The sequence below is a fragment of the Microcaecilia unicolor genome, chromosome 5 (assembly GCF_901765095.1).
Source record: "Microcaecilia unicolor chromosome 5, aMicUni1.1, whole genome shotgun sequence".
Lineage (NCBI taxonomy): Eukaryota > Metazoa > Chordata > Amphibia > Gymnophiona > Siphonopidae > Microcaecilia > Microcaecilia unicolor.
Window position 1 is genome coordinate 97,662,504 of NC_044035.1, and position 25,560 is coordinate 97,688,063.

The 25,560-nt window shown below is 42.4% G+C and overlaps 1 protein-coding gene across 2 annotated transcripts in view; it reads left to right on the top strand.

The window, feature by feature from the left end:
• The window catches only part of ARID5B (AT-rich interaction domain 5B), a 295,401-nt gene that overhangs the window by 200,592 nt on the left and 69,249 nt on the right, over positions 1-25,560 (top strand). The window contains exons 1-3 of one of the 2 annotated variants that reach the window (XM_030203114.1): positions 12,833-13,138; positions 14,661-14,773; positions 21,804-22,002. In XM_030203114.1, coding sequence (XP_030058974.1) covers positions 13,111-13,138; positions 14,661-14,773; positions 21,804-22,002 — 340 coding nt within the window. In that variant the 5' untranslated portion in view covers positions 12,833-13,110. Of the gene's footprint in view, positions 1-12,832; positions 13,139-14,660; positions 14,774-21,803; positions 22,003-25,560 lie in introns of those variants that run through there. The other variant, XM_030203113.1, reaches the window with a different exon arrangement.

Below are 25,560 nucleotides of genomic sequence, written 5' to 3' on the forward strand. Positions count from 1 at the left end.
TAGGCCCCCAGAATCCGCTCCAGTAGCATGCAAATTCAAACACACAAATTTATATATATGGTACGAATGTGTGTGTGTTTACTCTATGGGGAAATTCTATAGGTACTGAAATTTAAGTGCTGAGATGATGCGCGGTGAGCATGAATTCTATAATGGTATTTCCGTGTGTGGCAGTTTCATGCCATCCTCTAGGTGTAAGTTCTTATGCTGTGTCAAAGGCTGGTATAAGGGCTTATGCCTAGCTTTTGGCAGTTTAGGTGCGTAACTCCTAATATTCTATAACATACATGCATGCATAACTTCTAGGCACGCCCCTGACTTGCATATGTCCACGCCCCCTAGAAACTGCACCTGACAGAAATTGTGTGTGTAGCTTCTAGAATAGCAACTAAGGTCAACTGCATGCACAGCTGCCAATTGGTGCCAATTAACACCAATTTAAACCAGTAATTGGCTGTTATCTCCAATTAGCCAATTATTAATTTAAGTTGCGTGTACAACTGACCTTATTCTATAAATTGGGTCCCAATGTTGCATGCTAAGCATAATCTTGGGCGCCCAAGTTTATAGAATTAGGGGGTATGTGTTTACCCATGTATTTTGTAAAATATGTGTGTAAAATTGCAACTCTGCCTCCAGTCTGCCCAAACTTCCTCTAGGAAACAGAGAAATGGAGAAAATGAAGGCAGATAAAGACCATATGGCCTATCCAGTCTGCCCATCCATGACATCTACTATCGCTTCTTCTCCCTTAGAGATACCATGTGCTTGACCCAAGCTTTCTTGATTTCAAGTAGTCTTCATCTCCATGACCTCCACTGGGAGGCAATTCCACAAATTCAGCACCCTTTCCTGTGTGTGGTCCATGTAAAGTCCACTTAATCTTTCAGCATTCATACTTTTTATGCATGTATACAGCCAGGAATGGCTCCTGGCCTGTTAAATAGAACTTAATCCGCTATCCGTGAATATTCAGCTGGAGATAGCTGGTTATCTCCCGTTGAATATTCACGGGCCGCGCATTGTGGCTAACTTGTTATATTATGCGATACAGCCGGGTATCCGTAAATATTCGGCGCTTCACCAGCTAAGTTAAGATCCTTGAGAAAATCTTCACCCAGCTTTCATCTTTTGTAGAGAATTCGTTGCACTTCACCCTAGAATGACCGGTTTCCATCCTCATTTTAGCAAGGAAACCGTCATTGCTGCCTTACTCAGTGAGATTTGTTCCTACCTGGATAGGCACATTATTGTTCTTGCTATTTTCCTAGATCTTTCAGCCACTTTTGATCTCGTTAACATTTCGTTTCTCCTGTCCCACCTTTCTTCACTTGGGCACTGTACTGAAATGGTTTTATCATACTGACTGTTTTTTGTTGTTTTTTTTTGCGTGGTACTACTGTCTCAGTTTCTGCTTCTCAGTCTCTCTCCTTTGGGGTTCCTCAGTGCTCTGTTCTGTTCTCTCTTCTATTTAACCTATTTTTGAGTCCACTTGCCACCCTCATTCAGTCCACTGAGATTATCATCAGCGTAGAAATGGAAGGATTTCTACGCTGCTGATAATCTCTTCATTTTTCCTTGTGAGCCCTGCCTCCCTCGATATTATCCTCTAAGGGAATGCCTAGATCAGGTTTCCATCTGGCGTTCTGCTCATAGACTAGTCTTGAACCGCCAGAAAACTGTTTCCTGTTGGTTTACAGGAGGCCTCTCTGTACTCTCGCTTGCACCGAATCTATTTGTTGCCTTCATCTCTCCGGTTGATTCTTTCCATTACGTATGGTATTATACTGGACTTAAATCTCTCTTTTACTCCTCATATCTCTGGTCTGTGAAAATCACAGTTCTATATCTTGCATTAACTTTGTTCTATTAGGAAATACTTCACCCCTACTTCCTCCTTTCACGTGCTTACCCTATCCCTACTGGTCACCAGATTAGACTACTGTGACTTCGCTTATTTAATTTGTAGCCGGGCCAATCTCAAACATCTTTAGTACCTCCAAAACACTGCCATCCACCTTCTCTGTCACGCTCATAGGTTCGATCACATTACCCCCTTGCTGCAGAAATAGCACTGGCTCCTTGTGGAAAACCACATATTATTCACAATCTCCTCACTCTTACCTTTCTAATCTCTCAATACCTTATTCTCCTCATCTGCTTCGCTCTCTAAATGACTTTCATCTAGTTCTCTGCAGACCTAGAAATGCGCAACTGGAGAGTACTAGGCATTGTGCTTTCTACTTTGTTTCTCCTTTTTTCTGGAATTTTCTTCCCCCTCTCTATTCTTAAAGACCTTGCTTTTTAGAAGGGCTTTTCCTCCTGACTAAAGTTTGTTTGGCTGTTTCACTCTCCAGCTCATTTTCGAAAGTGATCGCCAGCCATCTTCCGACACAAATTGGGAGATGGCCGGCGATCTCCTGAAACTGGCCAAATCGGTATAATCGAAAGCCGATTTTGGGCAGCGCCAACTGCTTTCCGTTGCGGAGCCAGCGAAACATTAAGGGGGCGTGTCGGTAGGGTAGTGAAGGCAGGATGGGGGCGTGCTCACGAGATGGCCAGCTTCACCCAATAATGGAAAAAAAAAGCCAAGGCTTGACGAGCATTTCGCTGGCTTTACTTGGTCCCTTTTTTTTTTCACGACCAAGCTTCAAAAAGGAGCCCAAACTGACCAAATGACCACCGGAGGGAATCTGGGATCACCAACCCCCTCCCACCCAAACAAAAAACAAAAAAAAAAACTTTTTTCCCAGCCTCTGTGCCAGCCTCAAATGTCATACCCAGCTCCCTGATAGCAGTATGCAAGTCCCTGGAGCAGTTTTTAGTGGGTGCAGTGCACTTCAGACAGGTGGACCCAGGCCCATCCCCCCCACCTCTTCCACTTGTGGTGGTAAATGGGAGCCCTCCAAAACCCACCCAAAACCCACTGTACCCACATGTAGGTGCCCCCCTTCACCCCTTAGGGCTATGGTAATGGTGTAGAGTTGTGGGGAGTGGGTTGGGGGGGGGGGGATTTGGGCTAAACAAGGGAAGGGAGCTATGCACCTGGGAGCTATTTTTATTTTATTTTTTTAATTTTTAGAAGTGCCCCCTAAGGTGCCTGGTTGGTGTGCTGGCATTTGAGGGGGGCCAGTGCACTACAAATGCTGGCTCCTCCCATGACCAAATGCCTTGGATTTCGCGGGGTTTGAGATCGCCGGCATTATTTTCCATTATGGCCGAAAACTGATGCCGGCCATCTCAAACCCAGCGAAGTCTGACATTTGGCCGGGCCAAACCGTATTAGCGAAGAAAAAGATGGCCAGCCATCTTTTTCGAAAATACGGTTGGCTCCGCCCACTTACAGCACCGGCCCCAAAGATGGCGGGCCAGCTATTTGGCCGGCGCCGTTCAATTATGCCCCTCTCTGTCTCCCAGTTTATTATTTCCTATGTCTCTCCCGATCCCCCCCTCCTCATTTCTTTTCCAAAGGACTTTCCTGTCTAAATTTTGTAGTTCCTTTTCCTGACTTTGATGTATTTATTGCTTTTGTTTTGTAAATCGCTGTGAACTACCAGTTAGGTATGTTGGTATATCAAACACTAACCAAACTGGGACACTGAAATAGCAGGCCTATCTGTAGCCGCTATAAACATCCAGCCAGTGGCTGAATAATAAGTTAGCCGGTTAAGTTTATAGCGGCCCCCCTCCCCCCCCCCCAAAAAAAAAAAACGAATATTCAATGCCAGTAACTGGAAATGGCCCTGCATTGATTATCCGGGCTCAGCGCCAACCACAGGACATAGCCGGCCTGCCTTCAACAGCCTTTATATCAGCTCTAATAGGTATATTTTCCTGCATATATATAAAACAGCTTAATTTCCAATACCCTACACCAATGTTCCTTCTAAGCTGTGCACCTACACTCCTGTCAGTAGGGGGCGCTGTTTCAATATCAGATTTTTAATAGCAAGGGACAGGCAAGTTCTGCAGGATGTCAGAGGATCTGCCTATCCCTAGCAGTTGAAAATACAGTATTGAAGCACCGTCCCCCGCTGGCAGCAGTGTGCCTGTAGGACTCCCTCACAGCTTAGAGGGAACATTGCCCTACACCCTTCTGTTTGCTCTTTATGCCTAATAAAAATTCTTATGCTTTGGCTTCACTTTAGACATTATCTCGCAGCAGAATTCAGAAAACAGCTTAGCATAATTGCTCCTTTTTATATCCCTAGTTTGTCTGTTTAAAATTCCAATATCTGGTACTGTTGCTTTGTAATACTGCATGTGTTAAAAAAAAAAAAAGTGACATTTTAGGAAGCTGTGCACTAATAATAATAATGGGTCAGTTTTTAAAGCTAGTTAATGGATGCCAACATCTGCTACCTGGTACCTAGCACTCACTAGACCCAGGTAGTGATATTCAGTTGGGCTGATATTGCTTTTCGCTGCCTAAGGAGAGATATTCAGTGGCACTTAATCGGAGAATGCCACTGAATATCCCTACAGACCACCCAACTAAAAAGTGGGCAGGTTAGGGGCGGTGCTGGGGTGGCACTGGGGAGGAGCCCGAAGTTATGCAAATGCCAGCAGTATTCAGTGTTGGCACCCATATAACTAAGTGGCTTAATTTAGGACAGCTCAAAATGAGGTGTACAATAGGTACAGTTTAACAATCAAATTTACAATTTTATTATATTATCTAAATCCCAGAAAGGTTGTTTATAAGAAATTTATAGCGGGATTTGGGTGCCCGGATTCCATTACAGAATTCTACCATAACCCAGTGTAGGTGCATCTTACATTTGTGCGTCAGGGGTTGCCCATATTACACGTCTCGCATTTATACGCTTTCCCCTGGATTGTATATATTGTGCCCAAATTTCTGCGCCCAGTTTTATGCATGCATCGGAGATGCCCGTGCAAATAAATTGGCTAATGAGCTTGGAGACGTCAATAATTGAGGACTAACAGCCAATTATTGATGTTAATTGATAGTCTTAAATATTTGCATGTGTATCTCAGTGCACGCTATTCTATAAAGCACGGCACCTAACCTCAGTTGCGCATATCTGTAAAAGGGGTGTGGCCAGGAGTGTGTTAGGTGTTCCAGAATTCATCCGAAGCATGCCTGAGTTGCGTGCTGGCATTTACATCTGCTTTTAGCAGGCATATGTACAGCACCTAAAAGTTAGGTACCGGATCTACGCCGAATGCTATTCTGTAAAGGGTGTGCTCACTTTACAGAATAGCGCTAAGGGCCTTATTCTATAAAAGTTAAGCTCCGAAATTTGCACTCCTAAAATTTATGCTCCTAATTTATGAGCATAAATTATGCTCCTAAATTGCGAGCATAATCTATTTTGGAGCATAGAGTATGCTCGTAATTTAGGAGCATAAATTGTAGGAGCATAAATTTAGCAGCAGAACCTTTATAGAATAAAGCCCTTAGTGCTCAATATTTTCGGCACTGAATTTTCAGCGCCATTTATTGAATTCCTTCCTATGCCACTTACATGCCCTTACGGTAAAGCACGTAGGATTTTTGCTAGCAGTTTTGCGGTAACTGTACCCTTAGGCATATAAGTGTTAGTATTCTGTAATTTGGGGGTCCTTTTACAAAACAGTGGTAAGCCTAATGTGGGCTTACTGCACTCTATTCTTGAGCTACCACCGGTTTAACACGGGCACCAGCGGTAGTTCCAGCCCCAGCTCACTCCTTTTCCCAGTATGGCTGTATTTTTTAGCACAGAGCTAACCCAGTGGTAATCAGGCAGCACTGCACGCTACCCGATTACCGCCGGGTTAACACGGGAGCCTTATTGCCACCTCAGTGGGTGGCGGTAAGTGCTCCCCCTCACAAGGCCATGCGGTAAGGACAATTTTACCGCATGGCCATGGATATTTTCAGCCTTTTTTACCCGCTGCAGTAAAAAGGACCACAGCACACGGTAAAAAGCAGCCGCCACTGCTAGCGCAAGGCCCTTTTTACCACAGCTTAGTAAACGGGCCCCTTTGTGCTTATCAGTGGTGCCTAAGTGCGAGTGTCCAGTTGTAAAGTTTACGGGAGGTAATTTTATAAAAGATTTTTTATGTGTAAAGACCTTTTGATGTGTATAAAACGGCTTTTGTTAAATTTTCTCAGGGTTACTCATGTTAAAGCAGGTGAAATGCCAAGAAAGCTCATACTTTTAACACAACCCATGTGTAGGTGTGTTCTGGGGCAAAACTGGACAGAGCATAGGCAGAGTCTTAATTTATGTTTGTTCTTTACATGCTAACATCCCTGCTCCTGTGCACGTGTAACTTTCTGTGGCTTTAATCTAGCCATAATTTCTGACTGTTAATCCCTAGTATTTAATAAGGACACAGAGGTAACTATATGTGCCTCATTATACAATAAGCTAGCAAGGTGCTTTCTTAGCTTCTTAACCTAGGCAATGTGTTATATAATTATCTTCTGTGGGTTTTCTCCTGTTTGTAGGGAAGCGTGATAACTCGGGCCCTTAGAAGGCCTCAAAATGGTTTATTTCAAAGTAGATAAGTACAAGTGTTGCCATACTGGGACAGACCAAAGGTCCATCAAGCCCAGTATCCTGTTTCCAACAGCGGCCAATCCAGGTCACGGGTACCTGGCAAGATCCCCAAACAGTACAATACATTTTATGCTGCTTATCCCAGAAATAAGCAGTGTTTCCCAAGTCAATTTTAATAATGGCTTATGACCTTTTTTATAGGAAGCTATCCAAACCCTTTTTTAAACCCTGCTAAGCTAACTGCTTTTACCACATTCTCTGGCAAGGAATTCGAGTTTAATTACACGATGAGTGATTTTTCCCCACTCTTTATCCCTCCCAGGCTAAGAACTAGAGGGAAGTCACCTTCGAGACAAATCCTCGTGGCTGTTTTTGTGTTTTCATGGCCCATTGTAGCAGTGCCAGGAGCCTTCCCTGAGATCCCAGAGTTTGAGCTCATCGCTTCCACAGGTCTACCTAGAGCTGAGTAATTTAACTGGTAAATACTTTGATGGCATTTACCAAGCCTGGTAATACTAGGCCATTCTGTAAATGAAGACTCGTTTTTCAGAAATTGCATAACCCTTGAAAGAATGCAGTAAACCTAATAGCCAGAATGGACATTCTTTAAAACTTAACAGTACTTAAACCTAAGTTTGAAAGTATCTGCAGTTGAAAGCAGCAAACAAAATGCCATCCCTGCTCATTAGACATTCCATTCATTCCACACAGAATTTACTTTATGCACAGCTGTACCTTATGGATCTCATTTTTCCATGGTGCGTCAGTGAGACCACTGAACCTTGCTGAGTGGAATTTTCTGCATCCTTAATTACTTAGCTGAAAGGTTTACAGCAAAAATTCAGGGTTCTGCAAAGTCTGCTATGGGTTATTTTTTTGGTGCGGGGCGGTTCGATTTTTGTTTTCAAGGAAACTTAATTCCAGTTTCAAAAACTGAAATCCAATTGTAAGGATAAACTTGGATCTAAAAGAGTCTTTTCAAAATGCTTTTGTACATTTCAAACAATTATCTTGGCCTGCAGCCATTACTCAGTTCTGCCATCCTGTGGAAAGTTTCCACATTCCAGAAAACAATATGCTTTTAATGGAACATCTGGTTTTATGTTTGTAACAAACAGATAAAAATGGGATAAGGCCTAGAGTAAGGTTATTACTACATTTCTCTATTGGGGACTGGGGAAAGTATGATCACAATAAAACCAGTACAGAACACATTCACGCTACAGTAATATGCCTGTCTATTGGCTTTAAGAACTTTACACTGTTATAGATCAGAGTTCGTCCTCAGTGTCAGCTTGTTGCCTTTGACAAGTGTCTTAGCTGTCACCCAATTTAGAAAACCAGTACTGGCTTGATTTGTTCAAAATATCAACCTCCCTGTTATCTGTCATGCTTCCTTTCTGATCTTTCAAGAATTTTTAACACTAACATTGTCTTAATGATTGGGTACAAATTTGACTTTAAAAAAAAAGGGGGGGGGGGTGATAATGATTTTACTTTTGTCAGTTGATGACTGCAGCTCCTCAGTACCTCTCCACGCTTATCTCTCACTACACTCCTCCCCAGGAACTGTGTTCATTAGGTAAATCTCTCTTCTCTGCACCCTTCTGTTCCACCGCTAACTCCAGACTCCGTTCCTTTTATCATGCTGCACCATACGCCTGGAGTAGACTTCCTGAGCCGGTACGTCAGGCTCTATCTCTGGCCGTCTTCAAATCTAGGCTGAAAGCCCACCTTTTTGATGCTGCTTTTAACTCCCAACCCTTACTCACTTGTTCAGTACCCATATTTTATCATTCCCACCTTAGTAATTCCCTTATCTCTTATTTGTCCTGTTTGTCCTAATTAGATTTTAAGCTCTGTCGAGCAGGGACTGTCTCTTCATGTTCAAGTGTACAGCGCTGCGTACGTCTAGTAGCGCTGTAGAAATAATAAGTAGTAGTAGTAAATGAATTAGGGACTTACTTCTTCATTTTCCATCTTGTAAGAAGGTTGTTTGTAAACCTATATATTCATCTAACTTCCCTTACCTTGCGACAAAGTGGTGGAATTCTCTTCCCCAACAAATATTTATTTGGATTTTGCTCACACCTTCTTCAGTAGTAGCTCAAGTTGAGTTACATTCAGGTAGACTGTATATTTCTCTGTCCCTGGAGGGCTCACAATCTAATTTTGTACCTGAGACAATGGAGGGTTAAGTGGCTTGCCCAAGATCACAAGGAGCAGCAGTGAGATTTGAACCGGGCACCTCTGGTGCTCTAACCACTAGACCACTTCTCCAAAGAAGTATTTACAGCTGTCCTAGAAAGCTGAAAACCTTTTTGGTTTAGGAAGTTTAACAGTGATGGATGTGATTTAGTTCTACATATTTTCTGTTTGCATTCAAGAGGTATATGTGAGATATAAATGTCCTAAAGCAGAGTAAAGCTATAACTGAACAATTTGGTCAAAACCTCTGCATGCATGTGTATAATATGTTGGAGTCCCAGATGTTTGATCACGGTATAAGTGAATCTGCATTATGGAGCATATTTTAAGAGTACTATTTGCATTTTAGATGTGCATTAAATGACATTTATATATTTATATGCATAAACATCTAAATCTCTATTTTATAAAGCCAGAATACGTACATATAAAACTGAAAAATGTGCATATGGTAAGGGGGCGTGGTCTGGGTGTGTGTTTAGGCAGGACTAGGGGAGGCCTAAAGAATGAACATGTATTTTCCATTTCAGAAGGGGATGTTTTATTTATTTTTTTATTACATTTGTACCCCGCGCTTTCCCACTCATGGCAGGCTCAATGCGGCGGTCAGTGGAGGGTTAAGTGACTTGCCCAGAGTCACAAGGAGCTGCCTGTGCCAGGAAGTAGTAGCTCAAGTTGAGTTACATTCAGGTAGACTGTATATTTCTCTGTCCCTGGAGGGCTCACAATCTAATTTTGTACCTGAGAAAATGGAGGGTTAAGTGGCTTGCCCAAGATCACAAGGAGCAGCAGCGAGATTTGAACCGGGCACCTCTGGTGCTCTAACCACTAGACCACTTCTCCAAAGAAGTATTTACAGCTGTCCTAGAAAGCTGAAAACCTTTTTGGTTTAGGAAGTTTAACAGTGATGGATGTGATTTAGTTCTAAAAATAGTTTACAATATTTGATATACCACTCTTCAAATGGACAGAGTGGTTTACAGTCCAAAATTATAACAGAAAGGAACACCAATAACTGAAAGAAAAGACAATATTCAAATCATTCAAATAAGAAATTATTTTTCTTACAACATTCCAGATCATTCTTCACATCACAGAAATAACATTGGCCAACCCAGGTTGGCCAAGAGATTCAAATACTTGGTGAAAGTTATAAGTTTTTAAGTTTAATTTAAATTGACTCAGAGAAGTTTGTGCCTGTAAATCCTGCGGGAGTTGATTCTATAAATAAGGAGCACAACAAAAAAAAAAAAAAACACCCCACAACCTCACGTGATTGTAAGATGTGCCTGCTGCGTACTAGGATGGGCCAATAAAGTTTAACATCTGGATTTTCACTTGCTACCCGAGACATCTAGGTTTTAGAAAAGTGCTCCATTAAATGGATTATGGGAGGTTACTCCATTAATCCCCCAGCGCGTGTCTCTCCTCCCAAATGCGAAACTGGCAAGGGATATAGGACTCTGTGACAGTTTAGGAAAAAAACCTTTTATGTTTCTAAAATGGCTGACAAAAATATTTATGTTCTACCACATATATGAGTATGTTGGTATTTCAGAACATAGCTGTTTATGTTGCCATGCCACCCCTATTCATCATTTAGACATTTAGGAGGGGGTGAAATTCACAAGCCTTTTTTTTCTTGTGGGTATTTTAAAAATGTATATTTCTGCCACATATAAACGGTGGATAAACTTCTATTTATCCATGTATTTTTAAATAGACTCTACATCAGAAGATCCTCTTTGAAAATACTAGTGGCACTTGTGAAGTTCTGATTTGTAAATCTTGCCTAAAATCTACCTCCCCATCGGGTCTACAGTATCATATACAGTATAATAACAAAAAAGTGTGCAACCCTTGAATGCATAAGGGATTCCACATTATACTGGAACTATGATGCATATATCTCACAGGTACAGTATATCATGTTCAATAATGATACTAACAAGTGGGGAAAGCATACAGAGCATGGCTCATGATATTCTTTCCAACCTCTCTACATGTGTGCGTATCTGTGTTGTGTGTTTTGTGTGAGCACTGCTTCTGCTGTGGTTGTAGGGGTAGCTTGGGGTGGTGGTACAGTTTGTGTAGGGTATTTTGGGGGGGGGGGATTGGCACATAGCTGGCCCAACCATTAGGCAATCCTAGGCAGTCACCTAGGGTGGCAGCTTGTTGGGGGCAGCAGAGACCAACTACAAATGAAGCAAACCATAGATCCTAGCAGCTCCTCAAACTCAAATAACCATCAGGACACACCTTAACATGCGTTTTTGTAGGATTTGTGTTCATTGATCATGGTTGTTAGTTTAATTATCAAAATCTTGGGGGAGTTACAGATTATGAGCCTGAAAATTAATTGGGGGAGGGGGTGGCAAGGCTGAAGATTTGCCTAGAGTGTCCCTTGCACCAGCTCTGGATCGGGGCATTTTGAGGAGTGATAGGGCAGTAGCAGAGGTTCATTTTTGGGGGTGGGGCAGTTTGCAGAGTTATGGGGAAGTTGTGGGGGTTAGTTTTTGGGTGGTATAACAGTTACAGGAGGTATTTGGGGGGGAGGGAGATTTACAAGGTGATGGGGTAGTTGTGGGGCTAGGGAAGTTGCATGGGGATAGTTTATGGGTCTGAGGGTAGGGAAAGGGAAATGGGACTTGATATACCGCCTTTCTGAGGTTTTTGCAACTACATTCAAAGCGGTTTACATATATTCAGGTATTATTTTTGTACCAGGGGCAATGGAGGGTTATGTGACTTGCCAAGAGTCACAAGTAGATGCAATGGGAATCGAACTCAGTTCCCCAGGATCAAAGTCCACTGCACTAACCGCTAGGCTACTCCTACTGGTTGTGGGGATTGTTTTCAGGGGTAGGGAAGTTTGCAGGGCAGTAGATTTTAGGTGGGGAAATTTGTAGGCTGGTGGGGCAGTTGGGAATATTGGGGGTGGGACAGTTGCAGGGGTCTATCTTTTGGTTGTGTGGCAGTTTGCAGGATGGTGGGGCATTAGCAGAGTGATAGGTTTGCGGGGGTGAGGATGCTGTGCAAGGTGGTATGGCAGTTACAGAGATAGTTTTTGAAAGTGGGGCAGTTGTGAGGTGTTAGTTTTGGGGAGGTTAGGCAGTTTATGAGGTGGTGGGGCATCTGTGGAGGGTTGTTTTGGGGTGTGGCAGTTTGTGCAGGGGTAGTTTGGGGAATTGAGAAAGTAGAGAACTAGGAAAGACAGTGTGAAGGAGGAATTTCCTCACTGTTATTCTTTGAGTATGTTTTTGTGCCACAGAAGCTGGAACTCCTCCCATAGAAATTCATTTTTTGAGAGGAGGGGGCTTATTTCTCTGGAACCCTTGATCCAGTTTGGCCTATTTTCAAAGGCAATGTGTCTTTTTTTTATTAGTTTTTCTCACATCCGAAGATTCAGCCCATTCTGTTATTTTGCCCCAATATCTGATTCCATAGGAATATATTAGGACATTTTTTTTATTTTGGGGGGGGGGGGGCGGGGAATGTTATTTCTCTAAAACCCCTGGTCTAAATTTGCCTATTTTTGTTTACTTTGTGTCTTTTTATTGTTTTTCTTTTCTGACTAGCCAAGTTTCATCCCATTCTGTTAAATATTTGGAGTTATTTTACCCCCAGATGGACAGATATTCTTGACCCCTTTTATATAATTCTTTCCAACTTCTACTGGGTTGGAAAGAATAAAAATAAACATTGAAAAGCTCACACTGCCCTATAGTGGTTGTCTACAAATATTCCCTACAGCTACTTTAAAGGTGTTAATGAAATTGTTGAGAGAGATTTTATTTTATGTTGAAGCCTGCTACCAGAAATACTTGTGCAAGATCCCAGCATCCTGCCTGTAACTAGTTCTGGTGTCTTTAGGCTTCCGTTTCAAATTGTAGTTTTAGTATATTGGATGAAAACGTGTGAAGTCTATCAGGGTCATTAAACTTTTATTCTTCATACCAGTTGTAATAAATCAAAGGAAGACTTATGCTTTTACCGTGGTGCCTTTTTGAAAGGAGTTGTTTTACAGCTTGGCTCTGGTCTTGGCTGTGGTGTCAGATTCAAGGAACTCTGTACTCTAGCCAGCTAACATGCAGTGCAAGAGGTCAGAATCAACAAAACAATTAGGATGAAATCATGGACTACTTTAAGACGGTAGAGAGCAGGGCAGCAGCCTCTGGCAGCGCAAAGTCCCCTCGGCCCCTGCTCCTCTGCTTGTGCTAGTCACTAATATAATCTCTGTTTATCAGAGTAATGTACTGTAGCTAGGGGGAGGGGAGTTGTAAGCACACAGCAGATACTGGCGTGCTCATTTTGTGTAAAGCTCACATCCACACCAAGCCCAGACTTCCAGGGATGCAATGGCTTGGAAAATGCTGTGCAGCCTTCATGAATGAGACAGTGGTTGTCGGCTGGAATGGGTAAACATCTTTCTCTTTTTCTCTGTGAAATGTGCATGTTTTCCTTGGCTGAATGGCAGGGTCCAGGAGCATAAACTTTTAGCAGGCATCATGTGCTTGAGGCTGTTCTTTTGCTATATTGCTTCAGCTTTTCAGAGCAAATGTACTGAGACTTCTTTGCCTTTTTGGAGAATCAAAGGCTGACAGTTTTCCGAGTACAGTGAAGGCAGAACAGTTCTCCAAACTGTACTAATCGAGTCAGTGCCAAATTGTATTAGTAAACCGATTAAAAATGTAAATGTAAACTGTGGCTGGGTCACAGCATGACAGCAGTGAGGTGTGAGACAATCAAGGGATGTTGGAAAGGTCTGTGGTCAAAATCTCTGCGCTTCATGCAAAATGTCTGTAATAATGGAATAGTGGACGCCAAGAAATTGTTTTAAGACAAATTGTGCCTTCTGTTAATGAGCTAGTGATTTTTTTTTTTAAACTCTGTCCTGCTCTCCTGTGAGTGGAAAGAATTAGAGGATGTGGAAACAGATGAAGGAAAACTAAATGTGGAGTATAGATTTGTAAAACTTTGCTTTTTTTATCTCTCGGTTTAACTAAAATTTAACCATGGTTGAAGGACGATGGCACGATTATAAATACCAGCCCCTAATGCTAGAGTGCTCTTATATCCTTGTGTAAGTGGAAATAAAGAACTTTTTCTTTGGTCTTGATTTGGGTCCTTTTTATGCAACTTTGAAAATCTGCTTAAAAATTACGACACTGGGACAGTAGTGATGACTAACTTTAGAGCTATGAGATCTATCAAACAGATGTGTAAATGTTTGAGTGTTTGTGATAAAGTGGACCGATATAAATCATGTTTACTGCGTCTAGAAAGGTGTCTAGTGGAAAAAAAAAATTACTTGCAACAGTGATGCATTGCTTTCTGAAATAGTAGGTTAATATCTCAATCTGTCCTGCAGAGTTTGATGGTGTGCAATAAAAAACACCCTTAAAACATAAAACAAGTTAAACTGTTACCAGGTTGTTGCTCATGTTTCAAAGAACAGAAAAGGAGGCATCGCATAGGCGAAAGCAGAGCTTTTTCTGAATGTGCTATAATAACAGCTTTTATGCCTTACATAATACATTTATTTTTGTCAGAATCTTTGTGAGCCGCTATCTTTTGCAACAGTTATAAACTGCATATAAAATAGGTGTTCTAATAAACTCAGCTGGATTGTGCTCCAAAGCAGGATGTATGATAGCAAATAAGTCTATTAGCTGGTTATTTGATGTATGCCCATCAGCAGACTGCTGTAACTCTTTCTATATAAAGATATCTAACAGAGATTGCTAAATAAATTCAGAAAAATAGAGCATAATCTCTAATATATTTGTCTGTGCAGACATTGCTTGATTACCTTGAATGTCTTTCTAAATAGAATATGTCAAATGAGCTTCTTAAGGTCTGTAATGTTTAAAGGAACATTTGTATAATTTAGGAAGACAATGAAAAACCTAATTGCTAATGCCTTGGATTTATTTCTAGCCCCAAATCTCAAAGGCAGACCACGGAAGAAGAAACCATGCCCACAGCGGAAAGAATCACTAAATGGTGTTAAAGATTCCTGCAGTAATTTGGATGCGAAAGCTGTTGCCAAGGTAAATTGCTTAGTAGGAATTATTGCACGACACTTTCTTGTATGGATACATGTTTCTATTTAAGCACAGCTTAGCCTAAAAAAAACCAAAACACCTATGAAGCCAAACACAAAGGACCTTCTTAGTAACTATCTTTCCATTACGTAGCTTCCCACTATTCCAGAACCTGTGGGATAGTTGTATCCATCAACCAGCAGGTGGAGATAGAGAACTGAAAACTGAGCTGAGACATATCACTCTTGGCATCCAGTCCAGCATCAGTATTTTCTATCTCCAGCAGGTGGGTGAACACACTTTTCAGCCTCTAGTTCTGAATGATTTGCTTTTGGTCCAGTTGGTCATTCGGTTCCCAGTTGAGCTTTGCAGGTGGCTTGAGACTACAGAGTCATATCTGGAGGTCTTCAGATCCCTGTCTGTAGGGGTCTGCAAATTTGCTTCTTCCCTCCCTTCACCTCTCCCGCTTCCTGTGGAGCTCTTCAAAAAAAAAAAAGGGAGGAAGGAAAGAGGTTTACTGGTGCACATGAGACAGAGTTTCAGCCCTGATTCTTACGCATCTGGGGTAAGACTTGTGGAGACCATGAGCTTGGGGAGAGCAGCTGGCAGTGGTAAGTCTGACTAAAATTTGACTCAGAACCACTTGGAGGGCTGCAGGTTCTACTTGGTGCAGGGAAGTGATCCTGACTCACCACTTGGGACTGTGTTGTACTGTGCTTGTGCCAGTCAGGATGAATGGTGACGCACGCAGAGGCAGTTAAGCGGTTTTCCCGCAGTGGGACCCACTGGCCAGCGTTAGGGCATTGCAGTGCTTGCAAGCCAGGAATTCCACAGGGGGGGAAACTGTTGATGGAAGGATGTCTTCGAATTTGGCACAGTGACTTCGGGCTCTCCAACAGGGCCGGTTCGCAGATGGATGCAGGAGAGCCTCTGTCTCATCATGCACAGAGCACAGCCACCATTTTACCACCTCAGGGCCCGACAGAGCAATCAGCTACATCGGGATTTTTGTTTTCTTGGAGTTTATATTGCTCTTAGACCAGTCTATTTATTGAAGCAGAGACAGTCAGAGTTGCTGCAAGGTGATTCAGTTTCTCGTCCCACTGCCTCTCCGGCTCCTAAGAGATCTCATTTAGGCTCATCTGCCCAACCCTGGAGGTCTATCTCTGCTTCTCCCTCCTTATCTGATGTGACCTTGGTCTGTTCAGAGGAGACATAATTGAAAGCCATTAGAGGAGGGAGATGACCCAAAAAGTACTGAGGTTGTTTCATAAAAAGGAGCTCAGTACTCTTATTTCTGAATCATTGGTGGTTCTTTCCATTGAGGAGCATCCAGACATTCAAGACCTGATTACAGCAGAATGGGTCTCATCAGACAAGGAGCTGAGAGTGGGAAGAGCATGGCCAGTGAAAGGGCTCGGTTGAGATGAAAAGGTTATTCTGATTCAGTCATTGCTACCTTGCTTCAGACTTGGAAATGCTGTACATCCATGGCATATGCGAGGGTGTGAAGGACGCTTGACGGCTGGTGTTCTGAACGCCGACTTTCTCCCTTCTCTGATCATATTGCGAGCATCCTAGCGTTTCTCCAGGCAGGTCTTCAGAATGGATTGGCATTGGATTCTTTAAAAGTTCAGGTTGCGACTTTGTCCTGTTTCAGGGGTTGTGTACAGAAGACGTCTCTTATGGCTCACCCAGAAATCGTTCAGTTCTTACAGAGAGTGGGCCAATTGCAGCCTCCCTTTCCTATGCTGTGTCCAGAGTGGAACCTTAATTTAGTCCTTTGGGCTCTTCAGAAGCCTCCTTTTCAGCCACTTCGGAAGGCCTCTTTGAAAGTTCTTATGCTGAAGACAGCGTTCTTGGTTGCTGTTGTGTTGGCATGTAGGGTTTCAGTGCTTCAGGCTCTGTTGTTATGATCCCTTTCTCCACATTTCGGAGACGGGGGGGGGGGGGGGGGTCTCCCTGTGCATGGTTTCTTCCTTTTTCTGAAATTGGTATCAGCATTTCATCTTAACCAATCTGTGGAGCTTCTGTCCTTTTGCAGAGAGGACAAAGAGGCTCAATATTCTTCCTTGAAGCTTCTCGATGTGCATAGAGTCCTCATTATATATCTGAAGGAGACTATCACATCAGCTCATTTGCTTGCAGGGAAGCAGGCTCCTCAGGCCTTGTGGGCTCATTCTACGAGGCACACAGTGACATTCTGAGTGGAGACTACCTTACTGTCTCTGGCAGATATTTGCAAGGCAGCAACATGGTTGACACTGCATACTTTTGCCAAGCACTACAGGGTGGCCATTGTGACATGCTCTGAAGCTAGTTTTGGGTCTTCAGTCCTCAGGATGGCGGTGCCAGGATCCCACCCACTGGAGATTGCTTTTAAACATCCCACAGATTCTGGAATAGTAGGAAACTACTTAATGGAAGGAGAAATTAGATCCTTCTTTCCATTAGTCCCTCCTACTATTCCAGATGCCTGCCTGAGGTTTCTGCGATGTTTAGTCGGTGCAAAGTAATGGGTCAAATAATGACTGTCACCTTGCATGGTGTTTCCTGCATATATCTTGTTCTCTACAAGTTGTCCAGAAATGAGAGAGGTCTACACATGTCTGGATAGTGTTAGGTTAGCGAATTGTTTATTCTGATTTTATTCTTACTGCTTGTCTACACAAATAATGAGGAGCCGGACTGGATACCAAGAGAGATATGTCTCGGCACAGTTTTCAGTTCTCTGTCTCCACCTGCTGGTTGATGGGCACAGCTATCCCACAGGTTCTGGAATAGTGGGAAGGACTAATGGAAAGAAAATTATCAGGTAAGACCTAATTTCTCCTTATAGCTGTGACATTGCATTCAACACAGAGAACGAAGCTTATGGTTCATTGAAAGTAGGACATTGTTGTCTTCTAGTATTAGATTTTCTGTTCTCTGAGACTATAATATACTGGATGATATTTATACAAAAACTCTTCTCACTGTTCAAGAAAAATGTACTTGTGTCTGAATATTGGACAGGTTAACTAGAGGATGGCATCAGGATATTATCCAAAGAATAATCTGCCAGTTCATCACCTTACATACTTTGGCTTCAAATGGGTCAGAGTCAAAGATTTGAGGTCAGTTCAGGGGGAGTTTCAAAGCACTGTGAGGCTTCTGTAGGATGAAATAAAAAATGGGGCCTCTACCTCTTGTGGTGGTATTTCCAAATTCATGACTTAATTTTCTTCAACGTGTTAATTACCTAACATATATCTAAAGGCATGGGTGTTGCTGGTGACTGAGGAAAACTAATAGAATTGGAAAATATTCAAAAATAGATAGATAAATAGATGTTCATCAAATAAAATGCAAATAATCATAAAAATATAGTTTACCAAACACATTAAAGAATATGCATAGTCCAGAAACTATATCAAGTATGGTGGGTTCCCAAAAAATCCATTATCAATTAGTTGTCATTGCACAATATAAGAGATGTGCTGGGAGCAACATCGTGAGAGTCTATTTGTAAGTTTGTGTTTGTACCCTAATTGTATGGAAGGAAGCAACCTTGACCTGCACATAGGTTTATCACTGTGACCACTAATGGCTGAGGAGAGGGGAGAGGAAAGTTCTATTCAAGGTCCAATTAAAACAGGTAAAGGGATTTGGGGTTGAAGTCTGATATATTTTAAAATAGAACATGTATCTTCATTTCTGGCAGTAGCATAACCAGTCCACTAATTTTGGGTGGGCTTGAGCTCAAAGTGCATGGGCATAATATTTCTGTCTGCCCCGTCCTCTTCCTGCTCTTTGCCCCATTCCTGTCTGCCCGTACCCCTGACTCAAATATAAATACCTCTGCTGGCAGGGATCCCCAGCTTCCTCCAGCTGAAGACCTCCTCCTCCTCCGGCAACTAGAACTCCTACCAAGCTCAGCAGCAGTGTTGACCCTGGGGCCACCGCAAGCACCCTGCACATGGACATTTTTCATGCATGTGGGTAGGCCCAAAATGGCTACATCGCTGATTTCTGGTGATTTCTTAATAGATATAAATCCAATTTGTTTGTGAGTAAGGATTTTAGAAAGTTACATATTGGGAAAGACTGGTAGAAGATTTTAATACCATGTGGTTTATTTTAGTATATACTAGGAGATTTCTCCAAATACATTACAGTCTACTTTACATAGGGGTTCTATGTAACAAATTGGATGTCCCCAACTATTTTACAAAAGGCTGTGTCACACTGGCGTTCCTAGGCTGCCTGACACCCGAGGCATCACTGAAAGCTTTACATGTAGTAAGCCATGGCATCTGAATGTGGAGGTGCCATTCATGCAACAGAGACATGTATTTGATGCTGATTACACGCATATACATCAGATTTTGCAAAGTGTGTACAAGCAGAGCCAATTAAGAATCTGTGAAATAACTCTTTAGACAGAAATTTTGAGGTTGTGGTAAAGGTTAGCACAGTTACCTCCTTAGTCACTGATGGAGACCCAAGGTCCAAATGATCAAGCAGCTGACACTTGCAAATGCCTCAGGGCAGGAGCAAAAGCTGATATAGAAATTTTTAGAACTATATGTGTATTTCCATTGTAAAGTGGGAACATACAGTTTTTCTGCCCACCTAAACCACATGCTTTTGAAATGTTTGCTTCAGTGGTGTTCCTTGGTCGGCTGCCACCGGGGGCGGATCGCCGCTGCGCACCCCCGCCCCACCGGAGTGCAAAGTCATCCCTTCCCAGCGCATCACCTCAAAACACCTCCCCCCCCTCCCCGGGGTGCATTGCTCTTACTTCCTGGGGTGCTCGAAGCAGCCGCGAGGCTGTGAGCTCCGCTGGTTCCCTGCTCCCTCAGCCCCGGAACAGGAAGTAACATCAGAGGGAGCAGGGAACTGGCGGAGCCGACAGCCGCACGGCTGCTCCCTGCAACCCCCCTGCAGCATGCACCCAGGGCGGACCACCCCCACCGCCCCGACCTCGGTACGCCAGTGGTCTGCTTTCCAGTGCATCTGCATGTGTAAATAATGAAATTACTATTTGCATGTGTATTCAGTCCACATGTGTAAATGCAGATGCTTCTAAAAGGACCTCCACTGTCTGCTAGTGTAAGTCATATGTGGGCAGAGAACAAATTTGTCCTGCTGTTGTATTAGTCTTGAGTCGGAGTATATTTGAAAGCTTATTAAAGTGGTGTTTGAAAGGCAGGGAAATGCTATTGCATTATTTACATTGTACATCCAGAGATAAACCAAGCAACTTGCCATTAGAAGCCATTCAAAGACCTCTGGTCATGCAACAAAGAGGTGGCCGGTTCAAATCCCACTGCTGCTCCTTGTGATCTTGGGCAAGTCACTTAACCCTCCGTTGCCTCAGGTACAAACTTAGATTGTGAGCCCTGCAGGAACAGGGAAATACCCAGTGCACCTGAATGTAACTCACCTTGAGCTACCACTGAAAAAGGTGTGAGCAAAATCTAAATAAACAAAACTAAATAGTATTAGTCTGTATCCTACAACCTATATGGATTCCAACAAAACACAAAAAAATGCACAAAACCATGACATTAACACTCACTAAAAGAAGATAAAAACACAAGATATAATACATTTGCCAGCTTATCATAATGATGCAAATGCCTGTTGAAACAAATATGCTTTTAGGCGCTTTCTAAAAGAACTTTCTAAAAATACAAGGACTTAGGGGGCACACAATGAAGCTACTACTAAGTAGCAAATTTAAAACAAATTGGAGAAAATATTTCTTCACTCAATGTATAAGTAAATTCTGGACATATTATGGACAATTCTATAACTGGGAACCCTCATTTATCTGCACTTGTGTGTGTAAATGGACAGGGACAGAGAAATATCCAGAGTACCTGAATGTAACTCACCTTGAGCTACTACTGAAAAAGGTGTGAGCAAAATCTAAATAAATAAATAAATGCCAATTTTCCAGCCTGCTGGAAACCAGAATACAAGGGTAGAAGGAGACTTCCCCAGGCTTCAATTAATAGATCATAAAAGCCGCATATACTATAAAATTAAGGAGACAACATTACTTCAGCTGATTAAAAGATACACATTTCAGAGCTACTTTCAGCGAATATCAGTGATGCTGAATCAGTATACATAGAAATGGATGGTATCCTTTTACACGTAGCACTGATTTTTATTATCCAGGTTCATAGGTTCTGGAGCTAATGCAGAAAGCCATATGGTAGAGCCGCACGCTGATTGCTGAGCATGTGGCTTCTACCGTGAGGCTCATGAGAATATATTCCATGACAATACAGCAAACACAGATATAAATTTAACAGTGTCCAGAAATTATGTGGCAATCTGGGGAAGCTTGTGGTATACGTGCACACAATGGTTCTGGGTTAAGGGTTTCTTACTGTGCACATGTCCAAACAAAAACGAAACTTCCAGCACACTTCTGCACATATTGGTCTGCCCATAAACATTAGCCTTTCAAACGTTTCTTGCACATAAAATTCAAGCAAGGCTAATATTCATGCACAGAATAGTATAATAGATGTATGCTGGTTCTTCATTTTCTTTAGATACACTTTCATTAAGCTGTTCTTTTCTGTCTTTAAAGTTGCAGCTATATGCTATGTGCAGAAAAAAGAAGAAAATACTGATAGTAAATCCCCAAAACTGGCATTAAATCTTCTTAACTAACCCTTCTTCTATGCTGCCTTGGACTTGGCAGTGAATTTCTCGCGTAATGCGCACATTAAAATCCCCTGTTTACTTCAGTGCATTGTGGCGAAATACCTGATGGCCTCATTACCTTTCATTTGAATATACTGTGCTCATGTGTACCATGTAAGTTAACTCCTGCACTGAACCCCTCTCTGTATTCTGCGCTCATTAACACATGCATACACCTCATGGTCACCACACGCTTCGGCTCGCGGTAACTTTCTGCATCAGCCCTTCGGTTCATAAACAAGGCTTTGTTAGTTTAGTCTCATTGAGCATGAAAGAACAGAAAGGTTTTTTTTTGCAGATCTGATTGGACACAGTTCTTTTCTTTTAGGTGAAATGTGAGGTTAAATCAGCTTTGCCAAAACACAAGAGCAACAACTGTAAAAAAGTAAACACGGAAGATAAATCAAAGGCCCACGTACGTGAAGAATGCAGAGCGGATGAACAGGCTTTCCTGGTGGCACTTTATAAGTTTATGAAAGAACGGAAGACACCTATTGAGCGGATACCATACTTAGGCTTCAAGCAGAGTAAGTATAACATCTGATCACCTCTTGACATTTAGAATAGCTCTGATTATGTGCAGAAAGCATCATTTAGCACACACATTATTCCAAGATTGGGCTATGGCTTAGTAAGTGTAATTATTCCATTTTTGCATTCTATAGGCTATTTTGGGACTAATTAATTTATATTTCCTGAGAGAGGATCTTCATCTTTTTGATATTACTGCCTGTTTTTAACGGTTTACATCTATTACAACTGAAAGTGAGCAACATAAACAAAGAATAACTCTCTGTTTAAGAATCTGCAGCATCTGTTATGTCTTTCTTCTAAAGCAATATTGTGACAGAGATTAGCACTGGCCAGATGTTGCTTAAAAACAGGTAAATGTTTAATGCACGATGCTTCTGGGGCAATTCTATCACCTAAGTGCTCACATTGTCCCCCAAAATTCTATAAATGGCGCAGAAAATTGCATGCACAAAATGTAGGCGTGGACCCAATTTACGTGTGCAGTTTAATTGATTAATGAACCAGTTATCACCTATAATTAATCAATTATCAGCATTAATTGGCCTTAATTGAAATTTACGTGTGCATTTTTAGACTCGCGGTCCCGGAAAGGGGGTATGGGCAATGGGAGGATCATAGACGGATCAGGGGCATTCCTAGAATTTATATATGCTATTAGAATAAGGGTTTACTTGGTGTAAATCCTCGTGTCTACAGTTGGGCGCTAAGCGTATTCTATAACAGCGCCTTACTTTCAGCGCCGTTTATAGGCTAGTGCTTAGCACATTATTTTTTTTGGCGCTGATTTTTCGGCACTGTTTCTAGAATTTGGCCCTATATGTGTGTTACGCGCGATGTTTAGAATACTAGCATTTACACACATGTATATGCCAGCATCCCAGTGCTATTCTGTAAACACCCACTTATATAGTGCAGATTTGCAAGGGGGTGTACACAGGGGCAGAGCTTGGGTGGGACACAGGCGGAGCTTCCACTGATGTGAGTAACTTACTGAATATAGTAAGTTATGTGGGTTGTTGCTGCTGCTGCACATAAGTTCTCTGATTGACACCGGTTGTATGGCTGGCATAAGTGATTGCAGCCAAATCTTAGGTGCATTGACACCCGGTTACATTAGTATTCTGTAACAGGGGTGTAGCCAGACTTTGGCGGGAGGGGGGGTCCAGAGCCCGAGGTGAGGGGGCCCCCCCGGCACCGCTGACACCCCCCACCATTACTGACAACCCCCCCCCCCCCCCGCCATTGCTGACCCGCTGCCGCCACCACCACCTTGACCCCCCCTGCCGCAGACCCTCTCGACCCCCACCCCCTCGCCGCCAACCCCTCCCCAGCCGTCGCCATCACCTACCTTTGCTGGCGTGGGACCCCAACCCCTGCCAGCCGAGGTCCTCTTCTTCCTCATTCTGTTTCTGAGTCTGAGTCCTGCACAACAGAACTAAGGAAGAAGAGGACCTCGGCTGGCGGGGGTTGGGGTCCTCCGCCAACAAAGGTAGGCGGCAGCGGGGGGAGGGGGGTCGAGAGGGTCATCGGCAGGGGGTCCCACGTAGCTATGCCCCTGTTCTGTAAAGGAATGGAGGCGCCTGCGTTCCTTTGTAGAATAGACTCCTTACATTCAACCCCTGAGGCCTTAGTCTAAGCGCCCTGTCATAGAATTGCACCTTTGAGGGTAATTTTATAAGGGACACCTAGTTTAAAAGGACAAGTGTGCACCTTCTTAGGCACCATTGTTATATGGGCACATGGGTGCCTACAGGGCTCATTTTCAAAGAGAAAAATGTCCAAAAAGCGTCATAAAGCACCATTTAGATGGATTTCTTAACACGTCCAAACCTCAACATAATACACTGGAAGAAAGCGGGAGAGAGGGGATATCATAGAGACATTTAAATACCTCAGTGGCATTAATGTACAGGAGGTGTGAGCCTTTTCAGATGACCCTCTTAAACTGAGACAAAGCCATAGAAGGGAACAGAATTCCTATAAACATACAACTATGAACCAAAGATGACAAATCGCTGATTTCTTAAGCAACAAAAATGGATGGTGTATGTTTTGAACAGCATGTCATATATTTTGAATGGCTTTGAAACCTACAATTTATAGTGCCACAGGTTTGTAATACAATTATGGCTCGAGAAGACATAGTTGTAACTTAATCCTTCATAAATATAGCAAAGCCAGTACTGCTCTTCCAGAGTTTCACCAGAGAAGCTATAAATTGCTGTTTTCTGGGTCTGGAGCTTGAATGCACATCGAAATGAATAAAAAGATAAATCTAGGGTTGTAATATGTGCCCGAGTATATCTTCCAAGATTCAAACCATGTGTTATGTTCATGAAGAATGTCAAACTTGCACATTTTACATACCAATTTACATACCTAATAGCAATTGACACTGATTGCAAAAGAACTCTGGCAGCCTGATAAACTTGTATAACTACAGCTGATTACAATGTTTGTCTGAAAACCGCCTGCTTGAAATAGAAGGGGAAATTAATGTACTAGGAACAGCTTTGTTGCATTATGCATTGGTTCAGATTAAATCAAAGTCTGAGCAAATCTGTTGACAGCTTTGGAATGGTCCAAGGTTCAGGAAGGCTTTTTACAACCTTTTGTATCAAGGGACAGTATTTTATTTCATTTGCCCGTATGTTCCCTAAAACAGAGGACATTGCAGGTTCAGCTGGAAGGGCCAAAGTTCCTGCTATACTTTGGCAGTGTATCTTTCATTAAGACGTACCGTGGAAGGAATGCAGTGTCTTCTGCAAGTTTACTATCTAGTCTTTCTCCTGAATATAAAGAAATTGCAGAATCACAGGTGTTTAGAAATAGGTGAACACAGTTTTAATATTGCAGTCCCATGGGAGGGGTGGGGGGGGGGGGGGCACTGCATATGCTTTTCAACAGTGAATTTCCTTTGTAATTAGTGTGTAATCATCTTCCCACTCTGGTCGGCTGCATTGATTACTGACTGGGTTATCCAGATTGGGTATAACCAGAAGGTCCTGAAAAATGCCACCGCATACTCTGTTACTACTTATAAAGCTGGAATTCTTGTCAGTTACTTAGTGTACATGGATTTTTTTACCTAATACAGACATCTGATTTTAGGATTAAACATGATAAACCCTGAGAATTAGCACAAAGGAAAAATCTAGTATTAAATTTTAAAAACTAGACAATTTTAAGGTCCCAATTCCAGGCTTATCATATTTGGGCCAAACAGGCCCGGTGGAACTGGATGACTGTCTTTAATGTCGCAAAAAATATATATAAGAAAACAAGAAGGCAATCGGTCCACAATATCCACTGTGGAACGAAAGACAAAGAGCAGACCTTAGTGAAGAAATATGCAGTCTTTATTAAGTTATATTGATGCTCCCAGGATTCACTCTCGCAAGTGCCCAACATGGCCATGTTTCGCTTAGAATATAGGCTGTGTCAGGGGCATAAAATACCAGTTGGTGCAAATCTAAACGCTCCACCAACATAGATCACTGAATGAGATCCAGAATACCCAGCTCACTCTCTGAGGAATCCACGCAGAACAC